This window comes from Oratosquilla oratoria, chromosome 3 (assembly GCF_046742065.1).
Source record: "Oratosquilla oratoria isolate Oo_2021 chromosome 3, ASM4674206v1, whole genome shotgun sequence".
Taxonomy (NCBI): Eukaryota; Metazoa; Arthropoda; class Malacostraca; order Stomatopoda; family Squillidae; genus Oratosquilla; species Oratosquilla oratoria.
Genome location: NC_134779.1, coordinates 33,067,766 through 33,084,587, shown reverse-complemented (window position 1 = coordinate 33,084,587; position 16,822 = coordinate 33,067,766). Strand labels below are relative to the sequence as shown.

At 42.6% G+C, this 16,822-nt stretch overlaps 1 protein-coding gene across 3 annotated transcripts in view; it reads right to left on the bottom strand.

The window, feature by feature from the left end:
- Window positions 1–9,440, bottom strand: part of TppII (Tripeptidyl-peptidase II) — a 51,469-nt gene extending 42,029 nt beyond the window's left edge. The window contains exons 1-7 of one of the 3 annotated variants that reach the window (XM_076178858.1): window positions 9,052–9,440; window positions 4,556–4,667; window positions 2,880–3,008; window positions 2,313–2,480; window positions 1,903–2,087; window positions 1,497–1,660; window positions 279–383 (exon numbers count right to left, since the gene is read on the bottom strand). In XM_076178858.1, the coding sequence (XP_076034973.1) occupies window positions 279–383; window positions 1,497–1,660; window positions 1,903–2,087; window positions 2,313–2,480; window positions 2,880–3,008; window positions 4,556–4,667; window positions 9,052–9,095 (907 nt within the window). In that variant the 5' untranslated portion in view covers window positions 9,096–9,440. The remainder of the gene's footprint in view (window positions 1–278; window positions 384–1,496; window positions 1,661–1,902; window positions 2,088–2,312; window positions 2,481–2,879; window positions 3,009–4,555; window positions 4,668–9,051) is intronic. The other 2 variants (XM_076178840.1, XM_076178849.1) reach the window with 2 other exon arrangements.
- Window positions 9,441–16,822: the final 7,382 nt, after the last annotated feature.

Below are 16,822 nucleotides of genomic sequence, written 5' to 3'. Positions count from 1 at the left end.
TTTTCCTGTATACTACAATTAGGTAAATTAAGTAAATATATAAAAAATATACATTAAATATGATCTTGATCTCTTCGAGCATGTGTGATATTTGGGTAAGTTGTGAAAGCCTGATTTTTTTTATAAAAATAATTTCTAAAACTCAAAATAAAAAAAATAAAAAACATGGTAAGTAACCACTTAATATTTCAACACGTGTAATATATGGGTTCATTTGTGAATGCATGATTTTTAACTACCAGAATACACAGACACTATTCAATAATACCGATGCCCACCTATATTGATGGAAACAATCTGAGCACCTGGAGCAACTCCGTTCCTCTCTGGTTCATCAGGAAAGTTGGCAGCTGCTATGGCAGCGACATGTGTGCCATGATGAGCTGTGCATCAAGAAAAAGAAATAATATAGTGGAATATAACAATACAAAAAACATTGTCATACGTGTATGTGTTGTGTGTGCACGCATCTGTATGTGTGTGTGTTTCACCACCCTACCCCTTGCACTTAACTCCCTGGTCACCTGCATTTCCTAATCCAAAGGAGTTTAAATTTTTTCCATACTTATCACCAGCCAGAAAATGGGTGGGAGTGGATTGATGCCTTTGGCTACCTCCCTTGTAAGGGGGAAAAAGCCGTTGGTATATGTGTGATCTCCAGCCAATGTACTGTACATATACCATGCCATATACCAAAGGCTTTTTTCCCCCTTACAAGGGAGGTAGCCAAAGTCAAAAGGCATTAGTCCACTCCCACCCATTTCATCCCCACATACTCCACTCCCATTCACTCCCTTCCCCCCTCCCTCTTATCTCGGCTCCTCCTGGATGACAGGTCATCCCTGCATCTTGCCCACTGCCCTGGGTCAGAAGCAATGCAGCAAGGCACAGCACATCCACAGCAAGGCCACTTCATTTAATAGGTGACCCTCCCTCTCCGTCCCCTCGTGCAAAAAAAAGAAGACAGGGAGAAATCCCTTCAGGTTGTGTCAGTTTATTATTCACACGCATACTCCTCCATTTTCCTCGCTCATTACTCTCATACTGTACTGTACATACATGAACATAAAATCAGGAACAACACTGTGACTAAATAACAATACCATTTTTTTTTTCAAATTCTAATAAATCATACATACCTATTTCTAATACATTCATAAATAATTCATTTCTCTAAAATATTTAGTTGCCTTCTACAATATGCATGGGTATAAGTTGGCAACATACTTCTCATTCCCCTCCCCTCCCACCACCACCACCACAACTGGGGGATCAGAGAAGGAGGATGAGATATAGAAATGATAAAGAATAGGTTTAAGGGGACAGCAAAAGTACAAAAGGATCTTGTAATTCTTTTATGAGATTATGGCTATTGGCTATAGTCCACAGGAGTGCCCCAAATCAGCCCCTAAAGCACTGACTTCATGTTACTACGCACTCAGTACCTCAGCATGAGTAACTGCTCTAACAAAGTTCAAATAACAAATAATACTTACAGCACATTCCCACAATTTCCAGGATATTTCCGCCATTGTGAACATTAATAGTAACGTTATATTTATCTGAGGAACTTAATGGGCCAAACTGGTGCGTGATGCGGTATTCTCCGAGGTGGAGACCATTCCCAAGGTCTCCCTGCTCGGTAGTATCTACACAAGCTCTGTTTGGGCAAAAGCAGAAACATAAGCAAAGCTAAAATGAAAAGGAAAAAAATAAATATAATTAACATATTCTAGTTAACTTCCAAAGTTACACATTTTCATAAACATCTGAGTAACTTCTAAAATTACACGAACAAGGTCCTAAGACAAAATTATAGTTTCCAGGAACAAAACAGCTATTCTGAAAACAAACTGAAACACGGATAAGAAAAGCAACTGTGTCTCCACGATTCCACTCTACCTCCACATCTCTCCATCGTGATACACTACACAGTCGAAAACTGGTCCCAAATCAGAATATTTCTTTTCCAAAGAGGTAAGCTGCGCAACTCTGCTCTCGGCATCTTCCTTGTTAAGCTTCTCAAATAAACTACTATTTCCGTTGCTATTTCCGTTAGTCCCATTATTTTTGCTAGATTCATGTGCCTGTAACATACCAAAAGACATAAAGAAAAGCAGAGAAGCTGCAATAAGGACCACCAGCCTATTGCATAATTTTTTGGCCTTTTTTTTTTAGGGGGGGGGGCCTTTTTTGGCTTTTTTTCCCCTTACACTGGGGCTGGCCAAATCAAAGCATGTTTTAACTTTATGGGAGAAAAATACAAGCCCGATGCTACACCTATAGAAAAACATCAAGTGACTCGTACGAACCTGTAGTCTTCTCTGCGACTCTGCCATTACAATTTTGTGTACTGGGTCCCATGACTTTTCTTTACGTTCTTTTACTATTCTTTCACGGAGTTTTTGTGGATACAGAGAATATGCACCTTTCATACCAATATGGTATTTGCCTGAAGGATTTACCCATGATTCAGGTACCTGTACAAAGAATTACAATATTCTCTTAACAATTTATGAGAATGTAAAGAAAATGCCCTATAATCATATACTTTAATTTCAAGATTAGCATCACCATTCACAAAAAAATGAATACAGGAATACCTCACTATACGACCCAGTGCTATAAAGTAGGTAAAACAAATGTTGGGTGTTGTATGTGAAAGCCCCAGGAGGAATAAATTGAGGAGGGGAGTTGACAGGGGCCATGAATACAACCCCCCTACAAATACATGTAAACCCCACCTCGATATACGAATTTTCACAATGCGACCAGTCAGCTGGGGACACAACTCGGTTGTATAGCGAGGTATTCCTGTACTTAAAGTCTATAATCAAGATACTACATCTATCATGCAGCAAAACGGCACCAGTTCAAACCTTTAGGGTCCTCCCCGTCAGTCCTGTGATGGCTCCTTCTTTAACTTCCACCACAGTTGAAGTGTCAACATCACCTGCACCAGATCCATCCAACCGATCAATCACTTTAACTTTGCCCTCTGTGGTGACCTGAAAACACAAGAGACATACAGAAAATGAAGCAAATTCCAATGACATACATACATACATATATCAAAGGCTTTTTCCCCCCTTAACCCATTAAACTCCGATGACAAGAATCTTGTCATCGGAGTTTAATGGGTTAATAGAGAGATAGCCAAAAAACAAAGGCATAAAAACCACTCCCACCCATTCCATCCCTAATACACTACAATCCCACCCATTCCATCCCTAATACACTCCACTCCCCTCCACCTTCTTATCTTGGCACTTCCTGGATGACAGGTCATCCCTGCATCTTGTCAATGACACTTGCCAATAACATGTAATGCTGAAATCTCATTACATAATGGATACTTAAGGCAAAGTTAATATAATAACTTAATCGCTACCAGATGAAATAAACTAGGAAAGAAATACAGTAGTTGTTGTTCTCATTCCCTGGACCGTCTGGCCAAGCAATCCCATTTTCCTGAGGAATGCCATGGATAGAATGGGATTTTCCCACAAATTCCTTATAGAGTATATACAGTAAGTCCTCGTTATACGGTACATATGCATTCCTGAAAACCTTACCGCAAATTGAAATTACCGTATACCAAACCCATTATAACATGTAATAATAGGATATGGCAGACGTACCTTCTCCCTGCTCTTTCCTCTTCAAAACACGAGCAGATACCATATATGTGAATTTTTCTTACCGTAAATAGAATTGAGGGTAGTAATTACCAAATGCCGTAACTGTGAATTTACCGGATAAAGAATTACCGTATAAGGAGGACTCGCTATACTGTGTTGTTGTGTGTGATTGTGTACAATGCCGTCTTCCGTAATGTGTTGTACAGCATGGGATGAAGTGTTACATCCTGGACAGTTAGGGTGTCTGTGATGCAGTCCTCCAGCCTCCTCTAGTAACTTAGAAGGGCCGGATGGTGTCCGCACCACAGCCAGGCCAGGTGGATTCTGTCCTTTCAGGGGTGAGTGGATTCAGAGGGATGGACATCAGGATGTCAGGCATGCAGCAGTGTGTTGGCTTTCAGTTTGTTAATGAAATACGGGAGTGGAATTTGGTGCTTCAGACTTCACACATTTCTTTATTCATTTCATACATTTTCCCTAGGACCTACAATGGGTATCTGCAAGTAATGGTCCTGTGAGACTGATGATATCATCAACATCCTCATCTCCACCTGAAGGTGCAGGATGGCACTGAATTATTGGACCAGACCCAAGGTCTCCCTCCATCAACTTCCAATGTATTTCCTCATCCTTTTTACAAAAAAAAAAAAAAAAAAAAAAAAAAAAAAAAAAAAAAAAAAATGCTTCTACAGTGAGTCCTCCTTGTACAGTAATTCTTTGATACACATGATACACATCCTAATCTAGGGTAGGTCAGGTACTCTACGAGTTATTTTCATCAACTCTTCATCCATGAAGTGAAATGACACCCTTATATTTGTCAACAGCTTGTAAAAATAATAATGATTGTTGCCTCAACTTTCACTGACAAGAAATGCACTTTAGTGATACTCATTAACCAGTAGTCAGTCTACCTGCAGACCAGCAGCACCAGGATCCACACCCGTATCAAAAATAGCGATGATGACACCACGGCCATCAACATTGGGTTGTTTGCTCAACAGACTAATCACACCCGTTTCCTTCCTGAAAGATTAAGAAATTATCTATTAATAGAAATCTATTACAAATTGATGTCCATACACATAAGTACACACAAATACATATACCAACGGCTTTTTCCCCCTTACAAAGGAGGTAGCCAAGGACATAAATCCACTCCCACCCATTTCATCCCCAAATACTCCACTCACATTCACCACCCCTCCCTCCCTATTTCTTGGCTCCTTGCATTTGTATATTCATATGTAAATGTGAATATACAAACCCTGCAAGTTCATTAACACACGACATTCAAATACTCCACATACACTACACACTATGTCCATGTCAACTACTAATGTTCATTTGCCTCATCTTTCAAATTACCATTCCTGAAATTAAATCATCTAAGATACTGAAGTGCACTCCCAGCACTGAAACAATATCAACAAAACTGACTGGGCTACAGACACTACATGCCCTGAATGCACACCACACATTAACTTGCATCAACAATGGAATTGTGTGTTAACAATCATCTGTGACAAGTGGGGTAGTGGGGAGGGTCACAACTCTGAGAGGAGCAATTTTTGCAACAAATGGAGGTCAGAATCAATGAACTCGTGTGCAAAGTCAGAAAAAAAAAAGATTAGGTATGGTCAGGTTAGTTTAGGTATGGATAGGTTAGTTTAGGTATGGTTAGGTTAGTTTAGGTAATGTTTGGTTAGTTTAATTTAGATATGATTAGATCAATTTAAGGGTAAATGAAGATTGCATTACTGTTGAGAAGACAAAAACTGCAGTCAAAGGATTACAAAGGATTACAAAGGCGGAGCATGCCGACAGGAGACCTTTTGATCCATATCTAGGTCGGATGCAAAAAAAAATATATATATATATATATACATATATATATATACATGTATATATATATATATCATAATAATAATAAATTAAAACTATAATAATGTAAAAATAACAAATAAAATACACAAATAAATGCATAGGTATAGTTGAATAACAAACAAACAGGTAAATAGTAAATGATTATAAATTGACATATAACTAATAATAAATGAAAATCAGACAGACAAATTATAACAAAACAAAAACAAATAATATAACATAAATCATAATCATTACAGCATCTTACTTAGGTATTTATCTAAATGATTCTTAACGCTTCGAACTGAACTACATTGCACTACCTGTGCAGGAAGTTTATTCCATTCATTAACTACACGGTTGGCAAAGTTGTTTCTACCTACTTCCAAATTGAATCTATTTCCGGACAGTTTGAGACCATTGTTTCTTGTCTGATTCTCATTCAATGTGAAAATTTGGTCACTTTCGATGTTGTCAATTCCCTTTAAAATCTTAAAGACCTGTATCAAGTCACCTCTGAGTCTACGCTTTTTTAGGGAAAACAGATTCATGTGCTTAAGTCGATTTTCGTATGATTTATTTTTGATATTTGGAATCAGTTTTGTGGCTCGCCGTTGTACTTTTTCCAGTCTGTCAATGTCTTTAATGAGATTCGGTGACCATACGGAAACAGCATATTCCAAATGAGGCCCTCAGTAGGATTTAGGTTAAGTTTGATCAAGTTAGGTTAGGATTGAATAGGTATTGCCAAATAATGGTTAGGATTTACAAAATTACTGTCATACCAACAGTGATATGGACTGAACTCGTATTGTTTCTATAGGGGCAGCAATATTCTCATCTTAATTTAAAAGTTTAAGTACCCCCCTCATCCTATCAGTTGCCAGCCACTGTAAAACACCATCACATCCCTAAAGAACTGCCTCCATATTTACAGATCTCCAGCAGTTTGTTACCAAAAAAAGAAAAATAAATAAATTTTAAAAAATGCCGCTTGACTTGCTGTGGATGAGCTACAAGTGGCTTCTTCAATGTCTTGCAACTGCAGTGACAAATACCCTCATGTAGTTGCCTTTGCAATGTGCAATAGAGCACTTCCCCAAGAAGTTTTGAGTTCTCTTTAATCTGTACATTCCCATATTGAAAGCTTTGGATTCTTTGCAATTTCTATCTATATACCAAGGGCTTTTTTCCCCCTTATAAGGGAGGTAGCCAAGTCAAAATGCAAGTACCCACTCCCACCAATTCCACTCCCATCCACCACCCTTTCATTTCAGCTCCTCATGGATGACGGGTCATCCCTGTATCTCGCCCACTGCCCTGGGTCAGATGCAATGCAGCAAGACACAGCACATCCAGAGCAAGGCTGCTTCACTTAATTGGCGAGCTCCTACCCCTCCCTGTCCCCCCCCCAATACAGAAAAAAAGAGAAGACAGGGAGAATCCCTTTGAGCTGTGTCAAATTAATTATCAATCATACATAACCACTCCCTCATCCCCCACCCCCCTTCCTTGCATCATATCATCTATACATAGCCATTCTCCACTCTCCCACCTCCACCCAACAGACATTCCCCTCCTACTCAATGCCCCTTTCATCCCATCCATCGATCTCATCCTTGGTCATCCCCTCAAATTCATTCTTTCCACCTCTGCCTTCCACACCTCTTTTACCAATCCTTCTTCGTGCAGCCACACCACATGTCCAAACCATCTCGACACTCTTTCATCAGTCCTATCTGCCCTCTCCTTTTCCACCCTCTACTCTCCTCCTTGCCTCCTCATTTCTCACTCCATTTATCCTTGTAATTCCCACTATACTTCTCAGACATTTTCAGTTATGGATGCAGTTTTACAGGAACTACTAGGTCAAAGTTTGGGAGTAAGTATGAAAGCAGTGTCATCAAAACACTTCACCCACTCCTGCACAGGAGTTCTATGCTTGTACTTCATGCAGTCAATAACTAAACGTTTGATTAGGTTATTTCAGGGTTGGTTAGGATTGGAAAGGCACTGCCAAATAAAAAAAAAAAAAAAAAAAAAGAGCCATACCAACAGTGATACCCCTTAATTTTGGGGATTTAAGGATAGCACAGGAATGCTGGAATATAGTACACCTGTCCACAAATTTTTCTTACTCCACCCTTCCCATTTTGAAAGAAATATATATTGTGTGTGCAATTAAAAAAATATTAAGAGTACCCTCATTTCATTCAAACAGGTTATAAAAAAAGTTGAAAGGTAATGAAATGCGTTAACAACAAAAATTACCCCACGTTTACTCATCCAGTCAGCTGTTACCCACAAAAGCGAGTTGGCTATACATGGGGGGAGAGAAAACATCTTCCCCAATTCTCATCATACATATACCAAAGGCTTTTTCCCCCTACACGGGGGGTAGCCAGTTCCCATCACCTGTCCCTTTCAGCCCTTCCCACTTTAACCACAACAAGGCTGCACCTCCGTATTATTAGCAGTTCATCCCTACCACAACCCTTTCATGGACCATGATGTCTCCTTGGCTTATATGGCACATTTTCTCTCAAGCATACTATAGCTAGTGCAATACCACAATTTTGAGATCTTATAGCTCCGTTCACCCATCCACCTCCTTTATTTATGTAATAATTTTCCTTTACTGTTTTACTTACCCAGTCACTACTCCCACACTACTAAAATCTCTTTCCCATTCTATATCACAAATGCACTAAACAATGGCTAGCTAGCTTGATACCCTTGAAAAGGGCGCCAAAATGAGAAACCTATATTCTCGTCACTGACGATTACCACACCAAGGATCAAGTGGACGGCACTTGACTTGCTATGGGTATTGGGAGGCATACCGATGCCAATCACTACTGACCCCATTACAATTCATGTCACAAACCTGAACCTCTGTAAATAAGCAAAAACTTAATCACACGTCTTCATCAACAATTAAACTTTTTGAGCATCGTATAGTCATTCGCGTTATTTAATATGCAGTGGGTACTGATATCATGAAAAATGTAGACGGTAGTAGGTACAGCAGTGAAAGACAACAATCGATAATGAAGGCTTTCCCTGAGACATAAATGTTGGTCCTTCACACTAGGCAGACGACAGACAGCACAAGTCAAAAATGCAGACGACGCTTAAATTGTCTTTAGAAATAGGAGTTTTTCATGTTGACATTTAATGGGCATATCCTCAATACACTTCTCTCCATTATCTGGCATAACTCCCCAAACACTTATGACTTAGGCATACCCTTATGCTAGATTTCCACGTAAATAACATCTAGAACAATGATCTAGAACTAAACACATAGACTCACTAACATGAACAAAGATATGTCATCATTTAAATACCCATTTCAGTAAATCCTTCTCTTCCCAATTATATACAGAGTGAATATGACGTAACGATACATGAAAGTAACAATGATGAACATTGTAGTGCAATATCAAGTGTAAGAGGATATAATCACAGAGAAATTAACATTGCCTATAACACTATGTCCTCCATTCCTTAAACTATCACCCTAATGTTGTTTTCGTAGTACCTTTCTGTGATTCTGCCCTTCCTTAGACATCCCTGACCTTCCATTCATCCACTTATAGTTATTACATACCTAGGCAGTAAACCCCATACGGGAAACTCCCCAAGTGGCTCTGTAGTCGTCGCCATCTTTGTTGACACATTTGATGTGCAAGTCACTGAGTAGTCTTTCCAAAGATGAAGACCAGATGCATTTTTCCTCTTCCAAAAGTTCACTAATATGCCTGTAAATTTTCCATAGATCTGTGGAAATTTTACATAAAAAAACATCCGGTGTGAAACATAATACTCTCACAACATTTCATTCTACCTCGCAATGTATTGGAACGTTTAGACTCGACAGTGAGTTGTCCATTTAAAAGGACCGTTTTTGCGAGCATCACCCTGAGCTTGATCTCAAGGAAGGTTGTTTACAGTCAGTCGCACTTACGGTAGGGAGATTGCAACTGATCATCAGAATGTAATGAACGAATATTATATTGACAGGAAACCATCTCACCTGACCTGTCAACGATTTCCAAATTACACCCTTGCCTCTACTTATCCCCGTTTCATAATTTTTAACGCTACATTGGGTCGGGGTAGTTGTAACATTAAACATATTTCTAACAAAAATAGTAGGTGGTCTGAGGTGCATATTTCATCATCCCTCCATCCAGTATCAAAACAATTCTTCTCAGACATCCTTTTTATTCATTTCTCACAGGCCTTATTCAAAAAAACTATATTAATAATTTACAATTATATGATTGTAATACCTATTAATTATCAATATTTATTTCTAGAGTATGTCTTAAATAAACTGCAAACATTATCGGACTTATCTGAAAAATTTCGCACAATATCTATTGATAATTCGAATTATGCTAATTTAGCTTTTAGACAGATATCTTTGGACTTCTTCTTTTGAAATTGAAGGAGCTCACGGTCAATTTTGTTAATACTTTGGAATGTTCCCTTGATAAAAGAGAAATTAAGAAACATTTACCTGGTTAAAGAAACTAAAACTTGTACCATTTTCAATTTTGGTACTGATGAGTCGACATTGTCATATTCTTGTATATGTACTGTTGCATCTCGGATGAAAATATAAAGGATACATATTCCGTATATTTTATTAAGTCTGAAAGACATACTAATACTCGGACAATGGTTTCATGGTATTTATGGCAACATATCAAGTCACATAAACCAGGAATAGATAAACAAAATAAGTATTACACAACAAAGGGAGGAAAAGGTCACTTTTTGTAATATTTAGCTAATGTCACGGTTCGCCTCGACATATGCCCACCTTAGATTTTTTTTCAGATGGACAGACTTCTCAAAATGACAGAAGATGCATTGGCTAATCCTGATTGGTTAGAAATGATTGTGTCGTCTTACTTGTCCTCGGGTTAAAGGGAGCACTGTGGTAAGAATAATGTAACTGTAAATGACAAATATCCCATACCACAGCACTATCAACAAAGACAGGAACACTAGTCAACTATTTTCCTGAACAATAAAGGGAGCACTGTTAACAGTGTTTCTTTAATTCGAGGGTTGTTACAGTGAAAGGACTCGAATGATACCTTCTTAGACGGATCCTACAATTTTTTTTATGTCCTCTCGCGCGACTTCTGTCTGTAGTCATTACAGAATAGTTACTGGCTTGCGAATTAAACAGATTTAAGTTTTTTTTATTATTATTATTTAATGTCCCTATTGCAGAAACGAAAAGGAAAAAAATCATATTTTCTTGATTCTAAAGCAAAAGTCGTCGATTGCAGTAAACTATTCAGTGTTTCTTTGATTTTCTTTTATTATCATTATTTTGTCAGCTTTGTGGATGGAAAGTCCAGGATTAGAATTGCCGGCCCCAGAGGAGTGCCGCCCTGCCCCCCCCCCACCCCATGCCCCCATGTGAGGGCCCTGGCAGTATGTGCACACACACACATACACACACACACACACACACACACAATGAGCAAGAGTCCCTTCCCCCTCTCCTCCCCCTTCCTCCCTTCCCCTTCCTTTTCCCCTTCCCCTACATCCATTCCCTTCCTCCTCCTCCTCCTCCTCCTCCTCCTCCTCCTCCTCCTCACTTTCCTACCTCACGTTCCCCCTCCCCTCCCCTTTTCCCCTCTCCCCCAGCCCCCCCTCTCTCTCTCCTCTCTCCCAGCCCTCTATCTCCCCTCTTCACCAGCCCTCTCTCCCCCTCTTCCCCCAGCCCTCTCACTCTCCCCTCTCTCTCTCTCTCCCCCGAGCTCTCTCTCTCTCTCTCTCTCTCTCTCCCCTCTTTAATTGTGCGGAGGCGTTTGCCGTCGGCCACCGGGGTACAGGTCGTGGAAATGGTCGACCTGGAGGAAGTACATGTTCCAGTCTAGCTAAAGTCGTTATCCCACTGGGCTACTTTCCCTCCAACCTCCAATTCATCGGCGGTACCGTCCGACCACCTCCAGCACTTTTCCCGCCATAAAATCACTCCCTGGCTAACTATATTGTTTTCAAACACGCTGAGGAAAAATTCCTTCCCGGAAACTGGAAATCTCTAACACGCTGAAGGAAAATTCCTTCCCGGAAACTGGAAATCTCTAACACGCTGAAGGAAAATTCCTTCCCGGAAACTGGAAATCTCTAACACGCTGAAGGAAAATTCCTTCCCGGAAACTGGAAATCTCTAACACGCTGAAGGAAAATTCCTTCCCGGAAACTGGAAATCTGCTCCAAAAGACGGAGGGAAACCAGTCCAGTGTGATAAGGGGTCATCGCCGAGAGATTTTATTTTGTGACCTCTGGTTGGAACGAACGGGACCGCGAAGGGTCGAGACCCCAGGCCCTTGGGTCCTCTCCTTCCAGTGCGACCGCCGCTCGAAGTAGACAGGGGAATTTAGCCGTGTGAAGGCAACAGAGAAGCTTCAGGGACGTTCATGTGAAGGGTGCAGGTGGGTCTTGACTCGCTGGCAGCAAAAAAAAAAAAAAAAAAAAAAATGGAAAATGGAGAAAGACTAACAATATAGTCATCATCAACGATCATCAATTTCCTTTGCTATCACACATAGCAACTCCTAAATTTAGATCGAAGAAGGAAATAGTCAAGAACTGGTTTACCAATAGTAAGGTCAACAAAGGTCAACAAATGGAATGGATTTAACAACCATGTAGTTAGTGAGCGCTGAAACTATCGGTTATATTAAGAAAAGGTAAGACAACTGTATGGATGGGGATGGTGGGTAGTAATGAACATGGAACTGTCTAGTGTAGGCCTTAGGGTCTCTGGCAGTCTCCCCCGGCTCTAAGATCTACGAGAGAATCAGCGAGGGAAACTTGTGAGTAATTAGAGACGATTTTGCCAAGACGCGACACACGCAAGCGAAGAAGAAGACTAAAGCCGATGTAATTTCATGCGACGCGATTCGAAATTTTCAAATTCTTTTGGACAAAGACTCCCTCAGCCATTTCTTCTTATTCTTCTTCTTCTTCTTCTTCTTCTTCTTCTTCTTCTTCTTCGGTCTCGTCGTGGAGAGAGAGGTCTCTTCCAGGCTCTCGGGCTTTGTTTGTTTCCAAGGAAATTCGTGATTGATCATGAAAGAGAAGAACATTTCGTCTTCCTGAAACTCGGTGCCACGGGAATAAATAGCACGTACTCTCATGGCGATGGCTGCATATTCTCGCTGACACCTCCTGGCACCTTCTGGCACCTTCTGACACCTCCTGGAACCTTCTGGCATCTCCTGGCATTTGCTGGCACCTTCTGGCTCCCCCTGGCATTTGTTGGCACCTTCTGGCATTTGTTGGCATCTTCTGGAACCTCCCAACACCTCCTAGGACCTCCTGGCATCTCCAGGCATTTGCTGGCACCTTCTGGCACCGCTTGGCACCTTCTGGAACCTCCTGGAACCTCCTGGACCCTTCTGGTACCTCCTGGAACCTCCAGGCATTTCATGGCACCTCTTGGCACCTTCTGGACCCTTCTGGAACCTCCTGGACCCTTCTGGTACCTCCTGGAACCTCCAGGCATTTCATGGCACCTTCTGGCACCGCTTGGCACCTTCTGGACCCTTCTGGAACCTCCTGGCACCTTCTGGAACTTCCTGGAACCTCCAGGCATTTCATGGCACCTTCTGGCACCTCTTGGCACCTTCTGGACCCTTCTGGAACCTCCTGGACACTTCTGGTACCTCCTGGAACCTCCTGGAACCTTCTGACGCCTCCTGGAGCCTCCTGGAACCTTTTAGCACTTTCTGGCACCTTCTGGAACTTCCTGGAACCTCCAGGCATTTCATGGCACCTTCTGGACCCTTCTGGAACCTCCTGGACCCTTCTGGTACCTCCTGGAACCTTCTGACGCCTCCTGGAGCCTCCTGGAACCTTTTAGCACTTTCTGGCACTTTCTGGCACCGCGTACCCGGCAGCAACATCTTAAAGAAAGACAAAGTCCTCCGCCTGGGCGGGGGGGGGGGTCATCATTCATTAGGATCTCTCGTCCAGCTGTCGCCAGCTGATTTTTATCAGCCGAGGGGAAACAGCAAAGGTGCGCGGGCTCCACTTTTGAAACGACCTTTCACCAGGCCCGACCCCGACACTTTTTTTTTTTTTTTTGCAAAAATCTTCGGCGACGCCGGGTAGGACCAGGAGGCTAGGACGGTGCCCCTTGTAGAGGACTTTGTAGCAGCGTGGGATTTAGTGACCTATGCCCTTGGTACAACTTGCTAGAGGCAGGGGGTCGAACTGCCGACACCTCGAACTCCGCCGCAAGTGGCGACGCTCTAACCCGCCGCTCGGCCAGCGCGGTTTTTAAAATATGCCCATCCCCCCCACTCCCAACACACACACACACACACACACACACACACACACACACACACACACACACCTCCGCAGAAGTAAGGTCTGTCAGTCTGTCTGTCTCCTTGTCTCTCTGTTTTCCTGCCTGCCTTTCTTTCTCTACCTCTCTGCCTCTCTCTCCCTCTCTGCCTCTCTCTCTGCCTCTCTCTCTGCCTCTCTCTCTGCCTCTGTCTGCCTCTCTCTCTGCCTCTCACTCTGCCTCTCTCTCTCTCTCTCTCTCTCTCTCTCTCTCTCTCTCTCTCTCTCTCTCTCTCTCTCTCTCTCTCCCTCTGTCTCTCTCTCCCTCTGTCTCTCTCTCCCTCTGTCTCTCTCTCTCTCTCTCTCTCTCTCTCTCTCTCTCTCTCTCTCTCTCTCTCTCTCTCTCTCTCTCTCTCTCTCCATCTCTCCCTCCTTCCTTCTCCTTCTCTCCCTTTCTCCCTCCTTCCCTCTCTCCCTCCCACCCCTCCCCCGCCCAGCCGCGCGCCGGGCGTGTGTGTGCATACGTGCGTATGATCCCCCACGCCCAAACCCACGCACGCCCAAACCCACGCACGCCCAAACCTACGTCGACGACGACGTCTACCGTAATTACTGCTAACTCCTCCTCCCCCACCCCCCTTAACTCCATCCCTCTCTGCTTTCACATCTTCGTCTCCCTCTCCCTCTCATTTTTTTTTTGGGGGGAGGTCCCCTGGAGGGGGGGTGTCCCCTGGGGGGGGGGGGGGTTGGCGTCCCCCTGAGGCTCCATAAGTCATGCAAAAATCCTCCAGAGGTTGAATATATTCCCATGCACATACTGTCCTAATGCTTGCTTGCTTGTGTTGCCTCCTCTGAATAGTTCCTTTATCTATTTGTTTATCCGTTTGACTAATTATTTCTTCCTTTATATATTTATTATCTAATTATTTATTCATATGCTTGCATACATACACACACATGCATGCATACATACATGCATGAATGCATACATACACACATACATACATGAATGCATACTTGCATGCATACATACATATACATATGCATGCATAAATACATACACACATACGTGCATACTATTTATTATTTGCTATTTATTTATGATCTACGTGGGCATAGTCAAATAGCAAATGGTACCTCAAACCCACTTCAGACTATGTTCTCTCTCTCTTTCTATTTTCAGTTTATTGAAAATACTAAAATTGTTGCAAATGCTTCTAAATATGCACGTAGCAAAATTATTTCCATAATTTGTTTATTCATAAAGCGACGTTATGACGTCATATCGTTTGTGTTGGTAAATGCAACGCGAGACGATTTTATAGATTAAATCTGTCTTGATGTAAGAATGCGAAAATAACTATCGGATTTTTTTTTTTTTTTACATGCATTTAATTTTTAAATGATAAAAGTCACAACGTCAGAGGTCGTCGTTTTGGGCGTGGTCAGTTAGACATGACATTATGCATGACGTATTCCACCACTTTACGCTTCAAGTAGCTTGACCTTCTTTTGTCTTTGACGAAATTTAACCCAACCTAACCTGGACTCGTTCAACCAAAGACCCTCCCGTTAAACCCCGTGTGTTTAACGATACCGTCAGGCGATTTTATTCAGCTAAGGCCTGAACCCGATGTTTTGTAAAATGACGAGGTTTTTGTGCCACAAACGAATAAAAATAAAAATAAAATAAAATAAAAGATGGAATGTGATGGTATATCTCCTCCTCTTTACTTCCATTTTTTTTTTATTCTTCCTAATGACTCGCTTTCTTGTTCCTCGCCTCTTTTTCTCTCTATCTCTCACACTCTCTCTACACTCTCCTGCTCTTCTCCCTCCTCATCTGCCATTTCTGTTTTTCTTTTAAATTTCCCGTTTTTTATGATCTCGTAAACCCCCCTTCCCCCTCCCCCCTTCCTCACCTTTACTCTCCATTTCCCTCTCCTCTCCTTTTTACTTTTTTATCTTTTCAACTCATCACTTCTCCTTTTCTTTTGTATTTTCTTTTTTCTAGCTCCTTGTCTCTCTTTTAAATTTATCCTTTAAATCTCACCTCTAGGACTCCACCAAATATTATCTCCCCCTTCATTTTCCAAAAGTTTCTTCCTCCTCCCTCCTCCGCCCCCGTTTTCTTCCCATTTTCTTTCCTTACCATTTTATTCTCCGTTTTCTTCCTCCTACCATCTTCTTTCCTGTCCCACAATGCCTCTTTCCTACTCTTACTTTTTCCAGCTATTCCTCCTCCTCCTCGTCGTCGTCGTCCTCCTCGTCGTCGTCGTCCTCCTCGTCGTCGTCCTCCTCCTCGTCGTCCTCCTCCTCCTCCTCGTCGTCCTCCTCCTCCTCCTCCTCCTCCTCCTCTTCCTCCTCTTCCTCCTCCTCTTCCTCCTCCTCTTCTTCCTCCTCCTCCTCCTCCTCGTCCTCCTCGTCCTCCTCGTCCTCCTCCTCCTCGTCCTCCTCCTCCTCCTCGTCCTCCTCCTCCTCCTCGTCCTCCTCCTCCTCCTCCTCGTCCTCCTCCTCCTCCTCGTCCTCCTCCTCCTCCTCGTCCTCCTCCTCTCCCACCCCTCCTCCACCTCCCCTCCTCCTCCTCTCCCACCCTTTCCACCCATTCTTCCTGTGCCTCCTCCATCCCTCTTTCCCTCCCTCTCAACCCTCTTTTCAAACTCTCTTTCCTTTCCATCTGCTCTCTTCCTGATGCTTTTCCTCTCTCCTCCCTCCCTCCCTCCCTCCCTCCTTACGAGCCTCTTCGTCTGGCCAACGAGCCTAATAACCGGCCTCTTAGAGCCTTGCCGGCCTTACGTAATTCGGCATTTTTATCACATCGTCCACTTGTCTTGGCCCCTTCGTCGGGGGCTCTGTACCTGGGGGCCTTTCGTGGGCCATGCCCAGGGGGGGGGTCCCTGAGACCCCCCAGGGGCCTTCCACGGGCCCCCAGAAGGTCCCTGACATCCCCAAGAGGGCCTTGCCCAAGGGGGGCAGGAACCGTGAAG